Source organism: Mycetomoellerius zeteki, unplaced genomic scaffold, assembly GCF_001594055.1.
Source record: "Mycetomoellerius zeteki isolate Tzet28-1 unplaced genomic scaffold, Tzet1.0 scaffold73, whole genome shotgun sequence".
In the NCBI taxonomy this organism is placed as follows: Eukaryota; Metazoa; Arthropoda; class Insecta; order Hymenoptera; family Formicidae; genus Mycetomoellerius; species Mycetomoellerius zeteki.
This window is the reverse complement of record NW_017257753.1, coordinates 3196255-3220265: the sequence shown is the minus strand read 5'-3', so window position 1 is coordinate 3220265 and position 24011 is coordinate 3196255. Positions and strand designations below refer to the sequence as shown.

General features: G+C 36.1%; 1 protein-coding gene across 1 annotated transcript in view; it reads right to left on the bottom strand.

Moving 5' to 3' along the window:
- Positions 1–23568, bottom strand: part of LOC108729436 (uncharacterized) — a 39076-nt gene extending 15508 nt beyond the window's left edge. The window contains exons 1-5 of the mRNA XM_018458558.1: positions 23362–23568; positions 21827–21974; positions 9144–9411; positions 3847–3944; positions 2467–2619 (exon numbers count right to left, since the gene is read on the bottom strand). Coding sequence (XP_018314060.1) covers positions 2467–2619; positions 3847–3944; positions 9144–9411; positions 21827–21974; position 23362 — 668 coding nt within the window. The 5' untranslated portion in view covers positions 23363–23568. The remainder of the gene's footprint in view (positions 1–2466; positions 2620–3846; positions 3945–9143; positions 9412–21826; positions 21975–23361) is intronic.
- Between the last annotated feature and the right edge of the window lie 443 nt (positions 23569–24011).

Sequence of the window (24011 nt, the reverse complement as noted above, 5' to 3'; positions counted from 1 at the left end):
TGTCGCTATCTACGTCCAGAAATTTCAATACTTTTGTGTTCGTACGTTATACATATAGAAAATAAAGTGAGTAAAACAAAAAAAATTTCGAAGATCTTTTACAGAGCCGATGCAGTGTCGCGATAAGCTTTAGAATTTACTATGAAATTACTTATTGTTAGTTCAAACTTATTATTTATTATAATATTTTAGTATAATAGAATAAATTAATGTAGGTAATTAAATAATTTTGTTATAATACTGTTATAATTTTGCTATAATAACATTCACATATAATTTGCTCATTTACTTCAGTATAATTTCACTATAATTTCTAATGTCGAAAGTTTTCTTACAAAATCAATATTTTCGTTATACATTCATTCACGTTTTAAAGATGTTTCTTCACGAAATATTTATATGATCTTTTCCCCTTTTAGAATGTACAAAGAAAGAATGGTTTTGCTAAAATATTTAAATTTAGCTAGATATAGATCTGAAAATAATTTTGTTAGACCATTAAAATAATTATGTAGGATGTCCAAGCTGTGATTACTACAATACTAAAATTTTTTGCAGCGTTGCTTGTTATATGCTTGATCGTCATACACAATTATTTTATTTAGTAGTTTAACAAAATTATTTTTAAATTTGTATCTAGTTAAATTTTTAGATACATACGCAAAATCGTTCTTTTCATGTATGTATTATATATTGCATACTCAGTTGAGATAGTAGATTAATTTAATTTCTTTTAATTAATATTAGAAGAAAATTAAATATTAAGAGAATCAGCTTTTCCTGGAACCTTCACTTTTACCAGCTTAATATATTTTTAAGTTTACGATCAAGGAGTTGATTGTGCATCTTAAAAGGAGGTGAAAATTACAAAAGTGAGCAAATTCACTAGAATATTTCTAATTTCATTAGTCAACACTTAAGGCCGGTTGTTCCAGTTTCAAATAAACTATGTGATAATTTACCTATTGGATAAACAAAAGAATAAAAGAGTAAGAGCATAAGAGAGTAACAAAGTAAGACAGTGAGCTAAAGTTTCCAAAAGATGGAACAACCCAGTCTTAGTGAATTTGTTTACTTTTGTAAGTTTCATCTCATTTCAAGATACACAATCGACTCCTAGATATCAAGAACTCCCGTTCGCGAGGTATGATCTATGTGAGTATTTGCTAGTGGAACACAGGCCCAAGCAAGAGAAAGGGAGGGATAGCGAAAGAGAGGAGAATTCCCCACTCGTACTCTGAATGGAAATTCAACAAGTGTCGGGACGAGGGCTCGAGGGAACGGCTTGGAGCTTCCGTCGTAACTTTCCATCCAGCGGGTGGTTCAGTGGTCGTGCTCGCGCGCGGAAAAGGGGTAAAAGCCAACATGGGAATTAACTGTCGGTTACCGACGCTCAAAGCGATACCACCCGCTTACGCTGGAGAGTCGCAATTTGTCTTAATAATTACGCTGCGTCGTGTTGCTGCCTCCCACGCCGGTGCAGTATAATTATTACGAAGTGTACTCACGTGTGCGTGAGGGGGGGCTCTTAAGTTAATTAGATAAAGATTGCCCGCCCATGAGAAATTCAATTCCCGCGCACGAGGTATACGTGCCGACACCGTGAACAAAACGGCATTTTATTCCTTACTTCCTTTTTTTTCCACCTGTTTCTTTAATCTAGAAATAATCTGGAAATACCTGAAGTATTTTTACAACAATTTGCCCAGCGGCAAAAATTAAATTGTTGAAAAATATCGTTTTGTATGGATATTGTTTAATATATTTTCTTTCTTTTTTAACAGCTATTCTTTACGAACTTTTAAATAAGCAATTCCATCGAAAGTTCACAATTAAAAAGCGATATATTAAATAAAATTTATTTTTTAAAAATACTGTCGTAATAATAAACTACTTAACGTGCTTGTTCTGTTTAAATATTTGTTTGGTTTTTATTCACTTTTTTCAAAAAATTCTGATTAAATCCACACATTTAGAATGTTCTCAAATCCTAATAAATCCGGAAACAATCAATAACATATAATATGTTTTTAATAATAGTAATTTTAATTAGAGTGTAAAAATGTCCTAGAGATTTAAAAAAAAATTACGTCATTATTCCCGGTTTAAGAACTGCGCTATGTATAATTGCGATGTGTCTACTGAGTTTCTACGATATTAAATAAATTTTAATTTGCAACGCTCGATTAAATTTAGAGCACAATCTTTTTAACGAAGTTAAAAATTGCGGATAGACCGCAAGAAGTTTCTAATATCCAATTGTTACGGACTTTGTCGTTAAACTTCTAGCTACAATTTTCACTTGTCTCCTCCGTGTGTCTGCCCCTAATTGATCGAGACTCAACCAAGCGAGACGGTCGGCTGACCCAACGAGCTAAGGTCAGAATTTTGTGCGGGACGCGATTTCACGGTTGTTAGCCGCCTTTGTGGCGGATGACGACCTTCGCACGGATCGATTCGATTTACCTGAAGTCCCCCAGGCTTGCCTGGAAGGCCTCCTTGCTCACCACGTCGTACGTTTGCGTCTTGCTTTCGTCCCTGGGTACAGATACCAGCGGCCACGTGCTCATATTATGGAGATCCTGGTCGGTTATGGCAAATCTCTGCGTCAGGTTCGACCTAGTTGCCGAGCATAGGGTAAAGTGAATTAGGGAGGAAGATGTAATTCTCATTGGGACGAAGTTTCCTAAGCGTATCAAACGAAGTGACCGTACGTTGAAAGCACATAAAAATAACACACTGCAGAAAACCGCATATATTGTTATATTATTAGATTATTAATGACGTACGTTATATTGTTATTAATCATGAGGTAATTAATCACGAAGAGAAAAAAATAAAACAATTTTAAACTAATTACTTGTTGTAATTAAACTAATTAATTGTTGTAATTGATTAATTACAACAATTAATTAATTACCTTGGCCATAAGTATGTAATCCTCGATTTATTGCATTTTCTTGGAAAAAGCGGCAATAAAAGCCAAAGGAGAGACTAACAAAATGAAATTTTCAATAAAAATAAATATTATTTTTTAATAAAAATATTTTTAAATTTATTTTTTGATAGATATGGAACGTTTAAATGGAACGTTTACGTCAATTTGTGGGAGTGTTTTATACTCTTTTTTACAGCCAAGACTATTTTATAAAAAGGATCATCTTTGTTTTTTATATACGTTAAAATTAATATGAATTATACTGATTAATTGAATATTTTTTATTCGCATTTCTGAAATATATTCCTAAAAATTTTGATCGTCTTTTTGGATGAGTTTGCGCAAAAAGTGCCGACAGCCCAAAAGCCCTGCAGAAAAAAAATCTGCCAGGAGATCGGAGTGTACGTTATAAAAATATTCCAAATCAAACAGCGCATCGAGCAGTATTGTTTTTAGTCAATTCACAGAGCTTTTCGAACGATTGTCGCGACTACTTCAGTATTCCCCGAGGCTTTTGTTTTTGCAGAAACGTGTCGCATTTCCTCGTCTTGTCTCAATTGCGAAACTCGAGAAAGCCGTTCGTTCTCATCACGCGAAATGCAATGGAAAACATTTCCTCGCGCTCTCGTTCGAGGAAGAGATTTCGCATTTCGTCGCTGTGGCACGATCACGTGGTCGGATCAATGAGACTTGTGAACGTTCCGTTCGAGCGATAATTACACGAGGCGTATCAGAAATGCGAAGACAAACGAACTGAAAAGGAAATTAAATTGTAGGAAATAAAATTATTATTTAACCAAACGCGACTGATGTTGGCAAGCGACAGAAAACAAATCAGAATTATCATATTTTGTTTTCAACGAAAATACAAGTTATTCATCGATGGAAACTGGAAAAATAGCTAGTACCTCAACGTGTTGCCGCTAGTGTAGATGAAAAAAGCCACTTCGGATCTCTCCAGCTGCATCCTGGTGACCATTTTGCCTAGATCCGTCGCTATCGTCACCTGCAATTATCATTGAATATGCATCGAAAATATAAAAAATAGCGCACCTATCATCATAGAACCTTAATTTTTATGAAGAAATACTTGGAAGAGAATTCTTTTTAACACTCTAGGGACGAGTGTTGCAACGTTCATTTTAAAATTAAATTTGGGATAAATTCAAGATAAATTTGGGATCTGTGCAGATTAGTTATACTTAAGAACTGAAGATGGAAATGTATGTAGCATTGGACACTGGATATAGTATCCGCAAAAAAGGCTATACATCGATATATTCTTTACTTACAAGACATTTTTGAGCAAAATCAATAAAAAAATTGTTTTTTCTTTTATAATGGACGATGCCATCTCTAAAGACTTAAGAACTTTTCTATCAGTTCAGAAAGTATTTCGTAAGTCCGGCTGATCCGATACTTCCTGCGTTGGATACTTCTATACGAAGAAGATAGTCGCCTTCATCGAGATAATGGTCCGGCGTTTGCTCTCGCGGAACTTCCGTTAGAAGACAGAGTTAATTGTAAGGCACGAAAGGACCAAGTTGAGGGTCTCGAGTGACCGAGTATTACCAGAACATTCAGTTACCACTTTAAGTCCCGAGTGTCTGGAAAGTGTCGCTATCACTTTTGGGACTCGCGATCGTCTCATCTTAACTGAAAATATGTCTTCTACCGGCACACGTGAAGCTTTCTCTCGACTCTTATTTGCTACTCGTGGATTCGAAAAATAGATCATCCTACATGCTGTCTCATTTCTTGTTTTACGCCATAGATGGATATTCCGTTACATGGAGATTCGTCGGTGTAGAAATCTCGATCTTTAAACGTCTTTAATAATCCTCGATTCTAAATCGTTAGATTTCTGAGCAGATGTTTTTCGACTGGACAGAAACTTGAGTATCGTAAATCTCTGCTCACGAGGATCCCTTACAAATTTTCACCTGTTAATCGCGTTAGAAATCTCATCAGTCTCTAAGCGCGAGTCTATGTTTTCATTTCAATCTCACGGCTCACGGCGACGAGCGATATTGTATTAATGCCGGTGATAAATCATTTTACGACCCGAGATAATTATTAGCGGGGTTGCAAATTGCACAGCAATCGCAATTAAGTATTCCGCCGAAACATCGTTGACGTTTCACCGTCGATTTTTCCTATCCCTTTGGAACGAAAACTTTCGCCAGAGAAGTAAGGATTCTCTTTCATCAAGCGAGGATCTTTCGTCGAAGACCTAGCACCTCCGTAAGCTCACGAACTATAACAGAAAGTTCTTTGCCAACTTGCTCTTTGTCAATAAAGCGCTCGTATACCACAGAATAATCCGCGGCTCTGCTAGCGTGCCACGAACTTTTTAAGCCAGATCAGCCTGGCATCCCTGCTTCTCAAGCCGGGTCAGAGGTCGTCCTGCTTATCCTCATTGCTCCGACGAGGTCTCAGCAAAGTTACTGTAAGGATCAGACTAAAGCCAGAACGAACGTATATACTCCGCAGTAGTTCGTAATACGCTGATTTTAATAATCGCTGCGTCCAACTTAAAACTCACAATTTTTATAGAAACACTTATATATGAATTCTTGAAGATTCTTGCAACCGTTTCTGATTTTTAAGGTTTCTCGATCTTACTTATTCTTAATTTTTAAACGATGGCTTTCTTTTTCCAATGTTTTTTCAATGCTCTTTCCATTACAACTTTTTTATTGAAGATATTTTTTATGAAGATATATATGTATATGTTTGCTTAGTATCGTTATATTCTGTTTTAATGTCTGATGTTAAAGAAAATTTATTTTTACAATATATATGTTCATTTTTATGAAAGTTATAAGCGATTGATTTCAATGGGTATATCATACCGCAGTGTATTGTTCCCGTATGGCGTTTTAAGTGTTAAATAAATATGCAGCTCTCCTCGTTTGGAAAAAAATCCTGTCATAACAGATATCCTCTTTATAAAATTACATCTTTTCAATTTTCTTTTCAGTTTTCTTTTAAATTTCTTAGTTCCACAAAAAATATCTGATTCAACAAAAGTCTCGATGTTTCTTTTCCATAATTTTCTGGTGATTGTTCTGTCATTCCGAACTCCAGCCTCCGGCATCAGATTTTCATTCTCTATAATGTACTCATCCGTTCTGTTATCATTTAGCTTCTCATCACAAAGATGTACGTAATGATTGATAAAAAATAATTTGTAACGTTAAATTCTCATTATCAATTTAAATAATATTCGCAGCAAAATTTTATGTTACGAAAATTAATAAATCTGTAGTGTTACGAAAATTAAAAAAAAAATGCCCAGGAGTTTTTTTAAATCTGGTTCGAGCTGAAAGAAGAATTTCCAATGCTTCTTATGCAGGGTAGAATTATAGGGGGTGTGTCGCAGAGAGCGAGGTGCGTCGATAGGTATGCGAAACGCTCGTCGGTTATACAGAAACGCGAATACGATCGCAAACATACGTATATCCGACATCACCGACAATGGCGACCATTCTTGCGACGTTTGTCAAACAAACTCGAGATCGAAGACCGTTGTTCCTGCAGCCAACATTGCGATGAATTTCGATTTAATCGACCCTTCGCTCCTAGGAGAGTCGTGTCTAATATCCTTGTGGACAAGGTGATTAGACAGAGCAATGGAAATTTTCTCTCCACGAAGGAAGAGCGCCACGAATAATTTACAATTAAGACAATGGCTCACATGGTATTATGATTGATCAAAATTCACTTGCTGCTTAATGTACTATCCTAATGAGGTTAAAATCGACATAAATTTAAGAAAACGAGCGTGAAATTATTTGGTATCTTAAAATCAATTAGCGTACATACGTTTATATTTAACTAATTATAGATATAAAAATATTTTTCACAGACGGAATTTATTTTGTTTAGAAAAATCTAATAAATTCAATGAGAAATTTAACTTTAATATCTTAAATTTAATAAACCTGGCCGTAAATGACAATTGAAATATATTCGTAAGAATAATAAAATATAAAGAATTTTTTGAATCATAGTATTTCTGTTTTATTAAGAATAAAATAAAGTATCGTTTTTCAGTGCTTATCAAAGAAAATTTTATAAATTTAAAATTTGCTATTCTCAGTTGTGTTTTCCCTGCGATGGCCGACTAAACATCAGTTACGTCATTGTCCCCCCCATCTCGCTCTCTTCTTATTTTATTTCATCATCCCTTGCAAGCGCATCTCGCCTCGAAGTAGTAAAAGGGCGACGATGGCGGCGTGTATATGCGAGTCGATAATCCGAACGTGCGTGAGAGAATAAAATAAAAATAGCCAGCTCGTCGCGCGAGAACGGCTGTAACGTAATTTCTTGTGCCGTGCCGGACACCGTCGCTCGAATCGGAAATCGAATCGAATGCGATTTCCAACGAGTGTCCGACGTTTTCATTAACAACAGCCCCTAGCCCTGGATTCCTCTCTCCACAGAGAGGAAGAGCGAAATCGTTCGTCGCTGTAGCCATCCGTAACTCTATGAGAGCTGATGAACGATGAACCGATACTCTATCACTTGATCACGAAATTGCGACCGCATGCCACGATCAAAGCTCGTGCAAGCTTGCGTTTCTCGCAAAGCGAACGAGCGAAGTCGCTTATTTGCTTCCTCGCTATAAATTACTGTTAAATTTTAACATGCTTTTAGCAGAGCACATTATTGAAATTTCTTCCCCGTTACTTTTATACATTATTATCGCATCCTTATGATTATAAGGTAACAATAAATTTTTCTTTTTAGATCTTCCCTTAGAGTTGAGAAAAGAATTTGAAAATGAGACATTCTTGTTGGCTCTAATTAATTAATTTTACATTCTTATATTAGATTTTATATTATATCATAAAACCAATATTATTATCGGGTCCTTAATTATAACGTGACAACAAATTTCTCCTTTTAGATCTTTTCTTAGAATTAATTGAAAAAGGGATTTGAAAATGGGACTTATTGCTGTCGGCTTGAACTAATTAATTTCATCTTCTTATATTGGATCGTAAAATTAGACATATACCTTCCTTTTACCTCTTCAAATTAAAGTAAAGAAAGAATTGTAGTCGTGAGGCTTGTACTTCAAGCAGAAACGCCTCGATTATGTCGCTGCTATTCGCAGACGTTGAAGCGCGTAGGTGCGGTGTATTTGTTCATTCTCTTGTTATCCTCAAACGAACCGTCGCCGTCGATCGATCACCAGTGGTGAATTATACCAGCCCAGCCTAATTGCGCTCTTTACATAATTATCAGGGCGCAACGTGAGCGGGCAGGAGGGCACGTGGAACTTTTCGCCCGTTACTTCAGACAACGCTGAACTAGTAATTTGTAAAACTGGAATTTCCGCGAAACTCACATAGAATATATATGAGGGAGATGCTGCAGAACTGTTTCTAAATTGCTTTAATATATGAACTCTTGGAGGAACTTCTGAGCCGATAGATAGCGCAATCACTTCGTAAATTATACGTTAAAGTAAAGAACAAAAATTGTCTATAAAAAGCAAAGAGGGATGTACCATCGATCTTGTGCGATTTCAGTCGTCATATCGAAACGTAAAGGCGATTGATACTGAAAATACCAACGTTTCTTACTCACTAAAAGGACCAAGCAAATAAACTGAAAATAAAGAAAATGATGAAAAATCAGATATTTCATCAATATAAAGGATATAATTATAGGAAAGTCAAGAAATTTCAGAATTCTACAATCTTGATCATAGATATAAAATACTCTCACAAATTTAGACATAAACATTCTATATCTAATGAAAAATAAATTAAGAATTAATTTCATCGCAAAATAATATTATTTTTTAGCAATTTTAATATTCTGTTAATTTTCCTTCGGCTTTTATTATCGTACTGAAAAAATGTCTGGTTGGATTATCTAAAATTCTACTTAAAGATGGATGAATTTTCTTAAATTGGTTAAATCTACTAAAATTCTAGTTAACCGGAATTCTCTCTCTAATTGATATAATTAGAATTTTCTGGTTCGTCCATTTTCAACCAGACATTCTTCTCAGTGCGTCTTTTTCAAGAAAATGCAATAAATTGAGGGTATTTCATACTTATAGCCAAGACTGCATTTTTTATACAAAAAATTTAATATTAATCTAAGAAATAGAAACGGTTACTATAATCGCTCGATACTTCTCGTCTTAATTAGCGATTCTCGAAGGGCAACTTGATTCGCTCACCTGCGTCTCTATGTCGGACACCTCTTGACGGTAGATCAGAATGTCGTGGAGAGTATTTGCGGTCTGCACGATCAGAGCGAGGATTGGTATAAAGGGTAGCACCAGCATTTGCAGCAGTTGGATCCGCCGACCGCGACGATGGGCCGGATCGGTCGCGCGGGCCCAGCACGACTTCTTCCGGTTCGCTTTGGTCCCCGAAACATCGTCCGACGAGAGGCTCCTCACGGAACTCACTTCCGCCACGCAGGAGCCGTTGCGCGGCGACATACTGAAAGGATCGCCGTGGAAATTAAATTGTCAGTTGTCGAATGATTTTTTTCGAATTGGAAAATCATCCTCGGAGGTAAATATGTACAATTAATATGTTTCATGCGCACGTGAAGAATTTCAGAAATTAATTTTTAAAATTAAGCACAGTCACAAGCACAATTATAATTCGTTATAAAAAGATAAATACAGAATCTAGAAGCTCGTTTCAGGATGCATACGAGATTCAAAGTGGAAAAGAAATCACTTCGAAGGAAAGACTTTAAAAGAATTCAACACAGTTCGAGATTTCAGAATGAAAGTTCCGCAGGTTTACAAGTTGACAAGTTCGAAGACACGTGCAACTAGTGTAACAATTCAAGGATCGAAAGAGCTATAACTCAACGGTCTGTGAAAGCCCAGAGAGACGGAACGATTTAACAATTAATTCAGATGCGTTAGTGTAATCGTTGTGTAATTGGAATTCAGAAGCCATAGGTAATTCAATTAAAAATCCATTATCAGGTCGATTGTGCGTCGCGGAATTGCTCGATGGAACTGTTCAACGAGAGACGAGCTTTTATTTCCGACTTGTCGGCGATACGTCGTCCTGCACGTCCGAACTTTCGCGATCGCGATAATAATGACAAGCTGGCGGATAACGAGCTGGCCGGCGGGTCTTCGTAATTAAACGCGACAAGAGAACAGAGAAGCGTCATAGTCGACTCATAGCCGTGAGAAAAAAAGTGAGTTCTCTCTCCCGTTCAAAGCTTCGCAATTGCGAACTTGGGAATGCAATTCGAACTCGATAACAGAAAGCACCACGTAAATATCCACGTAATTCCCTTTTCCATTTTCTCTTCTTTTTTTTAACAACGTTATGTTCTCTCTCTAGAACGTTATGTTCTCTCTTTGTTCTTGCACCCTATTTTTCTGCGTTATCGAGTTCTGAAGAGGAATAAAACAAGTACAGCAATATCTAGCATCGGTGTCGACGCTCACGTCTGTTGAAAATCACAAGAGATAAGGATCTTCATTTTATGAAAAATCAGGTCACGTTTTAATGGTCTGATTTTTAATAAACGTCTCAAATTGAATAATTCTCAAAGTCCTTTGGAACAACGAGCAAAAAAAGATTCGCTTTATTCACATGAAAGTTCATTTCCAATTATGTTTCGATAAAATTTCTCAACGGGCGAGTTAAGAGCTGCGCGTTGAAGTAGATCAATTTCATTGCCATGAGTATTCCACTGATAAATCGAAATGCCCTCGCTCTCTCGTAATCGTAACACAGTGGGAACTGGAATTCCCACAGCGAGGAAAGTTTCCAGAGAGGTAAAATAAAGGGACTTGCATTCACGTTGCGTTCCGTTTCATTCCTCACTTCGTTATCTCTAGAATTCATAACAGACAGAAGAAGATGGAAAGAGGGTGGAAGGGGGAAGGAGAAAAGGGTTAAGCGACGAGTGAGTCTCTGACTTCGTTGCGGCTCTTTGATTAGAGCTTGAAGACGGTAAAATCAAAAGCCTCTATCGGGAACGGCGCTGTCTCTCTGAATAGCGTCTGATTTTGTACACGTGCCTATATATTAAGGAGAAATTAATGACCTGCTGATACACTTCTCTTCTCGTCAACGGGAGGAAACCGCCGCCGCCGTAAAATACGAAATAGGCGTCGCGCTATTATATTACATCGAGGCGAAAAAGGGGGACCGTCGCCTAATGTGCCCTGGAAATAAGTAATCAATAAATCATATAAATCTCTTTACGATTGGTTTTTAATGACTCCCACGTTATCCCATTTTTAAAATGAAAAAATAATGGCCTCATGATTTAATCACTTATTTATCCGTTTCTTCGAACTTTCAGATTTTTAGAGTTTTGTAAGAAGTAAAATTTAGAAGAGACATTTTTTAGAATCTTTCATACCTTGAGAACTATGTTACTTTTATTTTTTTAATATTTGAATTTTTACGGTTTAAGATGGTTGATCGATTTTTCGCCTCTTTAAGATGGAATGCTGTACATCTTCAGATCCTTTGAGAATCTAAGGGCCGTGATGCGTTGCATACAATGTGCATCTCCGCTCTATCCTTCGCCTTCGTGCATAGTAACAATGTAACACGGTAATAAACTGCACTACAACACCGTTGTTGATACATAATCTAATGGCGTGTTGCCGCTGCTTGCCTTGCTGCTAAGGACAAGAGAAGGGTGGCCATCCCGCAGGCAGTTAATTGCAACAGCGCGCCTTGTCTCTCTCCCTCTGTCTCTCTCTTTCTCTCTCTCTCTCTCTCTGTACGTTACATTATATTATCGAGAATGCCAACTTTGTTTGGAGATTGACCCATTTATTCTGAACTAAATTGATCTTGCATCTGAATTCTCTTCTGAATAAATGATGTTTTGTTCAAAGATTCATGGAAATAATACTAGAATAAAGCAAATCTCATGAATCAAGCAAATAGCAATTTATCATATACTTTTTTAAACTAATAAGAGTTTACGGAACTAACGAAGTGATATCCGCAAAACTTTGGAAATCACTAAGTCACATCAATGTTACACTCCACGGTACGTTTAAGAGTGGTGAACACACGCGTGAGTAAACTGCCGGTGTTAGATCGCTACTGTGTACATAGAGCTCAATTCCACAGTAGATGTGTTCTCGAGTTCCGCATCGGCCAATCCTGGAACATCCTGGAAGCATCCTTGACGATGTAAGGATCGCACTACAACAACGAATAACAAATCGAGAAACTGAAAATCCGAGGGAAGAATCCGTGAGGAAGAATTGAAATGCGAATCGAGACGAGAACTGGAAGATCTCTTCGCAAGATTTTTATTCTCATTTCCTGAAATACAGCTTCATGAATCTCCATTTTTTCGGAAATTTTGATGATTAAAGCTTCTGCTTGATACTTCAAAGCGTGAGAATTCAAGAAATTAAGGATTCTATTTACTTTGTTCGATCGAAGAATAAACTTTAAATTAATTGGATGTGAGTGCAAATTTTCAAGATACTCTCTTTCTCTCTCTCTCTCTCTCTCTCTCTCTCTATCTATCTATCTATCTATCTATGTGTACGAGCAACAATCTGGGGCGAACGTCATGTGATCGATGGGAATTAAATTTGATGCTAAAGAGAATGTAATGGAGGAATGCGGATGCGATTACAAAGCGTACTCCTGATAATTTCATTGGCTCTTTTGAATATGCATTCTCATTGCATACCTCTAAGTTAATGAAAACGATCGTTCATATAGAACACATTTAAAATTAAAGGTTAATTATTGAACAATGTAAATTGATACAAAGTAATAAAGTTAAATAAAATCGAAATAAATGCATGACACATAGGTTAATTAATACTATTGCAATCGACATAAAAATTCAAAAACATACACAGGAGATATAACAAAAAAGTCATACAATCTGAACGATGCTTTAAATAAACGCGAACATTCACACAAATTTTCTCTAATATTAATAAAATAAAAACATACATGCATATATAATATATAAAATACATTCCATTTATTTTAATGTATAAAATACATTTCATTTATTTAACTATTAATAAATAATATCCACAGGAGAGAGCTAAGCTATTCTGTGTAATAAAATGAAAAATATGAAATAAGTTGCGTGCTCGATACTACATATTAAAAAAATTTATAAAGATAAATTAATCAGTTGATTTTTGAGAGGCTCAAATGATATTTTGTTAATGTATAATTGATTAGTAAGAGTAAATAAAGAATAATACATGTAATTAATTCACACTGAATAATTTTAAAATTAGGTCAATTTATTAGAAATGTGTATCAGTTCGAGAATCCTGATCATTATATTACAATCGAACATCCATTGAAATAATTTGATCAATGAAGAAATGACAGCGACTTATAAAAATTGTATTCACCGCAAATTGAGAAGAACTTCAATTTGTAATATTCAAATCTGTTTTAATATTTGACTTATTATGTAAGGTAGGATTCGTCTTTATGTATTAACATTGAAAAATTTGAAAGACAGTAAATATTAGCAATTAAGAACTAGCGTTGGTTCTTAGCTCTTTTTATCTATATTATTATTGTTTTATTCAATTGAGCCTAATAATTTAATTCTTAGAAAAAAATAAAAAGTAAGTTAACCAGAATTAAAACTGCTCTACATTGATGAAAATGAATATATTAAGTTACGTTAAACTTTAATTCGATTATGTTCTTCAAAATTCAAAATAATTTTTTTATTCATGATTGCTACAAGATTTGGCAAGCAATATACGATCGAACCATGTTATTAGCGCCGTATTCAGCAATTCCCTTCGCATGCGAGATGCAATGGCACGACTCGCGATCGGCGCAGTTGTCAGATAAATTACAAATAAGCGTAAAATCGCCGGAAAGCTGCTCAGAAGCAGCTTTTCCATAACGAGCTTTTGATAGCGACTAAAGATATTAGAAAACTAAAACACTCCCCTGCGCGCGCTGTAAAGCGCACTTGTCTGATAACGGCAGCAATCCTCGTACCCGTTTGTTGCCAAAGCGAGAGAGATGGATGCCCTCATGAGCAGAGAGGATTAATTAAGCCTTTCTGTGCGCGGAAGTATTCGCAAACCGATTTTATTGGAAACCAACACTACGGGAATTGATTATCCTGCGTCGACGTTGTTATTGCTATTTACTCTACATACGGGGAGAGATGGAGGATCGAGATCGCGAGCCGTACTTGTGTATAACGGATGTTTAAAGCGTTCAGATTACACCCCGATTACGATTATGGAACGACGAAGCTGAAGCTCGCGCGAGGCTCACTGCAAGCGAGCGTATAGTTTAAAGCTATTTGCGATACAAAGCGATGTAGTGAAAAACTGTGACACGTATATGCTGGCTTTCATCTATGAGCCCTTTGGGGCAATTTGGAATCGATTTTTCTCCAACGTCGAAAATGTCGAGTATGGACCGCTCGCAATAAAAGGTTTTTTAATTTTCCGTATTAAATATCTACGATCGATTCTCAAATTATATATCTATCGAAGTGGAGCTTCATTCGATAGAGAAACCAAAGGAAAGATAAAGTTTCATTATATATTTGAGACTCACTTCTTGAGAAATTTTTTATTTTCATAACACGCGGAAATCCATGGCGAGCGCGACCACTTCAAAGACTTCATCCGGAAAGAAAATTCGATAAAACTAACTGAATATCGCACTTTGTACAATTGCAGTTTAAAAGCGCATACGACGTGCTGTGTGTGTTGTGCACCTGTGTGTATGTGTGTATGTGTGTGTGTGTGTGTGTGTGTGTGTGTGTGAGAAGATACGAGATAACGCGTCTATCTTGCGCAGGTTGCGATCAAAGACATAAGAGGATGAATCACGCCATCCGTATCGAAATAGTATATCAAATGTGGTCAACAAAAATGAGAGAGGAACGTGAAGATGACAAATCTTCTCTTTCCAAGATATTGTGATTGCTTGAATAGAAAAAGATAGAAACTGGTCGTCTTCGCGTCCTATCTCTCTCATTTTTGTCGACAATTTTACGTACGGATGGTGCTTTATGTCTTTGGTTGCGACATGCATGACGCAGTTTCTCAGATACCCTCGAAGTCACGTACTCACTCTATGCAGCGAATCAACGTGCAACCATTAGCAAGCCCGAGGAAGCCTTGGATCCGCCAGAAAGCAGCGGCGAAGCTTGGCAATCGAGGCCATGGGTCGGCATCGCGGACGCCGATCCGGGATGCGCGAAAGCGATCTGGAAAAGCGGGGTGCGGTCGGACGAACAACGGAACACTTTCTCGCTGTCTTTCTTTTTTCTACTTTCACGATTGGTCTGGAGATCGTGATGCAATTCTTTTTTTTTTCTTTGTTGACTACTGATGACAAATACGCGAGATCTCGGTCGGAATTGACGTGCGCGTTTAATTGCGACAGAGAACAAACTTATCGCGACACACGAATTAAAAGGCCAAAGTGCCAATTGAATTGTCCAATTGCTGGCGGAAGCCTTATCGACATCGGCATCGACTAGGGCCGACCCGTTTTCTCGTCACCCCCGTGCATCAGTCGAGGACATGTCGCGCTTCTGACCGAGCATCGGGCCGAATGTAACGCGACTTTCACCGTTCGCCAACAACGAAAGGGTGTTCGATCGCCCATCTCCCGCAGTCCCCGCTTCCCCCCCGCAGAAGAACGTATTAGCGGCGCTTCCGGAAAGCGGTGTGTACTCACTCGTTCTGTATGGTGAGCATGACTGCAGGCCGCAGCGGCGATGTCCGCCCTCGCCTCTCGTTTCGCAATCTCTCTCTCGCAATTCGATCCCGAATTGGTTGCTGGACTCGGGATCTGAATGGCACGGGCACAGCCTCGCGAGCCTATTATCTCATAGAGGAGCCGGCAGTCGCTGCTCGCCCTGTCCATTCAGCCGCGACATAAAGGTGCGCGCGCTTGGTAGGGGACCATCATAAAAACCTCTCTCAATGGGTGGTGAAAACTACAAAATTAATGCGACGACGGTCTGCAATCGTCGGTCACGAGCCGCTACGACGATCAAAGTGGCCACTTTCGACCGGGGCTTTCGCGCGACGGGTCGCAGAATCGGTGTCTGAAGGGGAAATGTGCCTTCTGTGATGCGCCCGTCGCCAATCCGCGTCGTTATGTCCCGCAAAGAAGCTTTTTCACCGAATAAAGAATCAAGGTGTCTCGAGAATAAATTCTACATCTTTAAAGCCTCCGTTTCTTTACAATTCTAACACCTGACTTTTCGACGAAGGAGAGAAATCATTCGCCAATCTCGACTTTTGCGACATGATTTTTTTATCCATTTATATCCCATTTTGATTATTATATTTTGATTAATATTGTTGTTGAATTTATGTCGCGATTCCGTATGCAGAGATTATTGTCTTTATATGTGTCATATAATTAGCGATTTAAATTATGTTGAGCTTTCTTGAAATTATTTGCCAATAAAGTTAATATCTGCGTCCTAAATATCTTTTCACGATTTTAATAACAGATTTTCAGACGTGAAAAATATTATTTTAAATTATAGTAAAAGCACTTTTAATTTTGTTAGTTTAGTATTCTAAAACAAACTTTTTTGCCAATTTAGAATAAATCGTTTCGTCGAGAATTTTTGTGGTAAATCCTTGTTTTCATATTGCAACTTTGAAATATCTAACGTCGAATAAACAAATTTTCTAATTAAAGTTATAAAGAGCGCACTTATTAGAAATAACACATCGTCATTAAAGAAAAATATCGTAGAAAAGTATTTGTGCTGGTACGAGGGCTCGCCTGTAAGTTGTTGTCGACTGTACCTAAGTGGCTTTTAAATCTAATGTCGTGATAGAGAGTCAGTGAGGCTTGAAAGCAGAATCCTATTTAAGGCATTTCCGGTGCACAAAAATATCTTCCACTGAGAAGGAGCAGTAAAAATTCCTAATGATTAAGAATTTAAGAAACATGCTCTTGTAAAGAACAATATGAGAATTTGTAAATATTTAGATTACTTATAGAATAGTAATAACATACATATTTATTCATAAATTAATCAGAGAAAGAGAGAAATATATATATATTTCAAACAGTTGTTTTTACGTAGTTTACTTTGAAATTAAACGAGATAACATTTTTATTTTCATATGTACGCCATTAAAACGAATACAATTTAGATTGCGTTATGCGCATCATGGAACAAATATACAAAAAGCAATTAAACTTAATACTTTATCCATCCAGTATGCTAGCAGTAACCTTTTAGCGAATGTTATACGTACGCGTGGTAGAAATTCAGCAGTGCATATCAATTAATTAATTGCTCGATGAATTGATCCATTGACAATATCGATGCTGCATGTGTTAGGGTTCAATTAGTGATTGGATTCACAAGTTTGGGATAAATGGTGACACAATTTATCAAATAATCGAAATGCAATCGATAAGCAGCGAAAAAAAGCAAATTGTATTAATTGTTGCATTTGCCAAATTAATGTTTCGTTACTCGCTTAATTGGAAAAATGTATTTATAGAACAACAATTATTTAATAATCTTAATTAAATCGGATTAAATAAAATTTAATAGTATGTACTGTATAAATTGCATTAATCGACAAGATATTTTAATTTTAAAAAAGATCGAAGAGAATTGTTCCGTTTCGACGGAATTGGCATGTCTGCATCGAGACTTCTGATATAGCATAATTAATCATCGCGTGATTTAAAGATACAGGAGGAAATCTGCTATGTATCGAGGGACATATTATAGGTTTTCCATTTACGCCCACGTCACCAAATGACGTTGGTTGTTCTAGTTTCGAAGTATTGATACACGTCGATAAAATTATGTCAAGCGGCTGAGATTTTTTTCTCAAGTTTCACGCGCGAAGAACATCCATAAAATCATGTCGTGCCGAGCTTTCGGAGGGGAAATGACGAAACTTTTATAAACGCCTCGAACTCTTATTCGAACGCGATCGGGAATGCAAATATCGTGCATGACTAAGCGCGTCCTGTATCCTGTTTTCTCAAGGATATGCATCGAGCTCGATTGATGTCAAGCATGTTATTCATTCAATAGATTATGAATTGAGATGAATCGAGATGTAACTCAATACATTCTGTTTAAAATGTAGTGGAGATCAAATGAGCATTCTGGACTCAGGAAAGATTTTCTTGTACAGTATAATCTCCGCTTCTTCTTACACGCAAGGTCTATCAGGCGAGAAATTGATACGTTATTAATCGAACGATCTTCACATTTACCGATAAAATCTTCCTCGGCAGAAATTAACGTCTTTGAATATCAAGTTTTAACAATATCTCGATAACTAAGATTAAAAAGATTTCAAAGACAATGTTACTTTAAACGAAGAGTATCGGTCTGTCAAGTTTCGATAAATATCTCGGTAACCAAGATTTTAAAAAATTCGTCTAAAGGCCACGTTACTTTAAACAAAGAGTATTTGTCTTTGCTCTGTTTTAGATATCTTCCGTAAAGGAAAGTTGAGAAATTCACGCTCGACGTTTGCAGTCCTGATGACATCTCTTATGTTAATCCTATAGCGAAATGTTTCTCCCCGTCGACGAACCGGCAACAATCAGATGCAGAAGGACAAATGCTTCCGGCACGTCCGCGCAACTTGTTGATATTCACGCCTCTACGTCGAGTTTATCGATAGCCACGGCCGATAGTTCGCGGACTATCGAATGGTTCTGACGTTATCACTTCCGCTCCGCCAGCCTCTGCAGACTCCGGCCGCGCGCCACGCAAATGATAACGACGTCATAATATCGATAACGAAAATAACGGCAAGGCCGCCCGCTGCGAGACGAGAATCCGCGAAGCGTGCATCGTCGGGAGAAAGGAGGATTTACTGGCGGCTAATTAATAGTTAAACAGAATTTAGTAGGATTAATAAAAGGACGTTTGTTTCCTCAAACAGCGTGTCGCAGAAGCAACGCGGTGATCTTTTTTCCTTAATTTCTCGATAAACGACCGCTATTTTGCATGTTGCATTTTATTTTGCAAAAAATCCATCAAAATACTCTTTTAATTTATACAGTTAATTTACACAGTATAATTAAGCTAATGAAATCTTGTTACAGCAAGCTCTATTTATGAAACTAATTATCGTATGTTTAGTTATGTAAAGGTACAATTAACATAACAATTAAATTTATAAAATAATACAATATAATATAATGTAAAAGTAAAGATATATAATTTGTCAAAGTTTAATGTAATTTGTGAAAGAGTTCTATATGTTAATTACAACATGCGGGTTAAATAGAATACACAAGTAGCGGAATGTATTCTCGTTAATTAAACCAGAATTCCTGGATCACAACTATGTGGATGTGATCTGATTCGTACAACTCAGACATGTCCAACTCACAGCACACTCCTATCTAATGTTCTAGCGAATCGGACGAGGTATAAATTATTATGCATTTACGTCTCACAAGATATAAACTGAGAAGCAACGAAGCGAAATCCAATTATGTTGAAGGACGAGATGATGCTCGCAGTGTTCATCTTCCTTTCTGGGTATCTCTATGAAAAAGTTAATTGCATCAACAATTACGATTATAATATGAATATTTAACACTAAATTCATTCCTCAAATCATAGTGCTGACTACAAAGAATTAAGTCACGGATATCCGTATTTTGCCATAATAAACACGCAGAATGTTTTGCGATCTGATGAATCCCGAATTGACGTTTTTCTTTAACGAAAAATGCAATTGATCGCGATATTATTTCGATAACTTTTTTGAAATATAAATTCAGAGGTCTATCGAGCAGAATTTAAAATTAAATGGATGATAATATTACACTATCTGTGCCTCATCCAGTTTCACAACTCATGGTTAACTCTTAACCCAGGTTCAACTTGTTTCTCATCTCTTTCCAATTCTAGAATTGAAGAGAGATAATGAATAAGTTAAACCTCGGTTAAGAGTTAACCATGAGTTGTGAAACTGGACTTAAATCGCAAGACGGAAGATATTTGGTCGTCCTTAATCGACCGTAATGCAGAATTAGTAATTCGTTTTGTCGAGCTTGTGTCTTATGATAGGAGTGCCTCGTATGTCGGTTTATTCTCGCTTGTGCTTCTCAGATACGGAAACTTAGACGACGGTTAGGCAACGTTGTCACGAGCGTCTCTGAAAAGTCTCCGCGTCTCATCCTGCCCACAAAGCGAGGTCTCATAACAACGTTCTTAAAAGCGTTTGTATGTTACACTCGTTAAGGTGAATGAAGTTGAGGCGTTTCATGACCACACAAGCTTTCGCGATCATAACGGCACCAATAGTTATAAGCTCTCCAAGATGAAGTCATGATTTTTTGCGAGGCGCTCCGATTTTTTGTGACAATTCCCGAACCTGTCATCAAATTAAATTTAGGGCTACAGTGAACGATGTTTCTCACATCTAAAGGTTTTCAAGGAACGCACAAAAGTTAACAAAAAATCAAAACGACTTTATATTCTTTTAAACTGTTCCAACAGAAATAGCAAAGGTTGCAATTCATTGGTTACGCGAATGTGTAATACACTCTATGGAACATATGGAAATGAATTTCGCCTTTGGTTACACAATACGCGTTGTGCAAAAAATCTATGCCATGAGCACCATAAATTACAATAATACTTAAAAACAACTCCTACGCAATGAATTTACTGCCGTCCATTGTTATGAATATCGCAGGAACAATGATGCGAGAAAAATTTACCGGAAACTCTTAGAATAGATATAATATCTCTCTTCCTCTTAAATATTCAATTCTATATTTTATAGTATTATTATACTATAAAATGCGTTATTTTCTATTATAATGCTTCTTATTACTTTTACATTATTCTGCTATTTGTTGGTGTGCTGTGGTGCAGCTGAGATTGCCGGTTACAGGAAAACGGGTCCGAAAGAAATATAAAATACTGTCCTCACTCTTTCTTTCTTTCTCTCTTTCTCTTCTATTGTACTAAAAAATATAATATGACGTCAAACATACCACGTATTCGTGAATGGTATCTAATAAATATTAAACAGACAATCTATCATATTAACATACGAAACATGCATTAAATTGTCGATAATATTAAACATTAATTCATTGATGGAGTACCATTAATACTACCGATTTCATATTACACGTAAAGGGTTACAAAATGGATTGGTCACGTTTATGTCATACCGAAATTATTAATCCAGAATTGAAAGGATTTAATGCCAACCGACCCACTGATGTAACGCTTTAAATTTCTAAATGTCGTTTTGTATGCAAGAGGATAAAATATCTTTGAGAATATGAAATGGAAGATCTGACACATAGTAAATGATCAATGTCTCTCTCTCCAAAAATATTATCTTATATAAGTAAGAAGGCAACCAAACTAACAGCACTAAAGTAAAGTTTACATTTATGAAAACATTTATGAGATACAAAGAAAACGTATCATTTCGTTTCGTTGTTTCATTAAATATGTTTGAATATTTAAATTATTATTTAGAAAATAGATTTGTTGCGGATTTTTGTTCTTAATCGTGATACCTTATTATTTCATTTTATTATTGTTATTTATGCGTCTTGCAATTTTTCTGTGTCAAGTCTTCAAGGTAATTTTCATTTCTTTCTCTTTTGTAATGTAAAAGAGCCATTTAAGTTAAATGCCATTTAAGTGACTGAAAGTAATGCTGCGTCGAAGCAACGATTCAAACAATTCAAGCAAGTGAACTTTGAAATCGTCTAATAGTTCAAGAATTAAATCGAACTCGTGCGATAACCATCGATGGGCCGGAACGTATCGTATATATCGTGCAAAGACGACATCCAAACGGAGTCACTCTCCAGCCTCCGTGATAGAAGAGCACGTCGGAAGGATCGTGCGTGCACTTTAAATAGAGAAAATTGTTCTTACGCGTGTACAATCGAGAAGAACGAGGGACACGTGGTGGAAGCCTCGCGGACTTCGTCCTTTCTTTGTTTCTCTTTCTCTTTATCGCCCCCTTCTCCCTGTACCTCTCCTCCTTTTCCTACTCTGTATCTCTGGCCCCAGAGAGAAAGCACTTAAGCCAAAAAACTTAATTTTTCAGTAGAAGAACTTGCGTATACAAATTATATAAATAATTTTATATGTATATCGTAATGTATAATATAATTATATATAATTATATATTTAAATAATTTTTTTACATATACATATGATTATTTAGTGACAAAATATATTTGAATATATACATAAACATTTGTTAATTTTTTAATAGAAAGGTAATAATGACAACATTCGATATCATATTTATACTTTTAATAATATTAAGCTTTACTGAATTTTTATTATACTATACTCTTATGTATTAAAGTTATAAATTATGTTTTATTATATCGAGAATTGTATAGTGATTCAAAATGCAATTTATCAATTGCTATCGTAATATATACCCGTTTATTATTTTGAACAACAGAATTAATAATGTAACTAATTATAGCTAACACATAAATTTGTTAAACAAATTAGTCGGAATTAATCGGGATTATTTGTATTATATAAATACAAATACATGAAATCACTTTGTTTAATATGTATGCATTTGAAAAAAGAAACGGAAAATTTGCGAATTACTTGTTTTAGAAAGGACAATTTCAAATTTATGTTTCTCAGTAAAATACAGGATACATAAATGTAAACGTAATCATACAAACGCAATTAATTAACATCTTATCTATGCTTTATCTGATATTTCTGAGTCACTGGAATTTATTATTCAATGATTTACGAATTTAATTATGTATGTATATTACGGTGACCATATTTTCTTAAAGAAAATAAAGGACAAATCTGAAAAATTTAAGTTTATTAAGTTAATTTAATTTGTCTCTATATATTTTTAAACCAGTTCGTGATTGTCAAAAATGTCGTGATTGTGCATTAGAACATTTTATTGCACAGTATAATTAAATAGAGATTTAAATAGAGACAGTTTTCTGATAGTTTGAAACTAGTTCGACTATATTGGAACAAGCCTTTGATCTGAAATAATAAAAGATTCGAAATAATAAAAAATGAAAACAACTCTAATTTGAATAAATTTAATTTAAAAAATTAAGAAATATAATTGACAAAAACAAATTGTATTTATATGCATAAAACTGTAAGATATTTTCCGTAAAAGTTTGCTCATTGATTTAATATAGACATTAGAACACTAGTTAGAAAAGAATTTCCCATGTGTCAAAATAAAGGACAGTAAACAATATTCGAGAATAAAGGACAAAATTGAATTTTGAAGAAACAAATAAATCTAAAGGACAGCTAAAATAAAGGATCGTCCTTAAAAGATCGTCAATAAAAGATGTATGGTCACCGTAATGCACAAACATAAATTTATTTAAAGAAGATCATTTTTGTCACACGTTGCCCTTTCCAAAACAAATACTTCCATTATTGTTATTTACTTGGCGATTGTGTGTTAAGTGCTCTCTCTTTTTTCTCTCTCTCTCTCTCTCTCTCCTCTCGAGATCGAAGATACTAGACCCTTTTCTGCGTATCAGCCTCTTTCTTTGTCGCCCTCCCTTTATCGCTTCCTTTTTTTCCCCCGCAAACTGAGCGCGACCGAGTAGCACGCGATCCGACGGAGCAAACAGGTGTTCCCGCGTGGAATGCGCGACCGCATACTGACGCCGCGACGCTGACACGCGGTGGCAGGTCAGTCTCTCCCCTTCGGGGACTCCCCGTTGTGAGCTCCGGTTCTCTTCGGCGCGCGCGTCCGCAACCCCGAGAGCACATCGATGACGCACCATACGCTTGCGAACTTTATTCCCGAGCCAAGAAAACAAGAACGTTTTATCCGTTTACATGTGAATATCGCCGTAACATTCAATATAATTTATTATTTGTTTGTTTTTACGCGAAATTTTTTGGGAAAGCTGTCTAAATTTGTAAAAGCTCAACTTTAATTCTCTCGGATAAATCTAAAATCGGATTGTTTCCTAAGTAAGAACATATAATTTTCGAATTTCAAGCGATTGAAAAATAATCTTTATAAAATAAACTTCTTGCAGTTATAAAGCGCATGTAATTAACAACTCAAATTAATTGATTTATA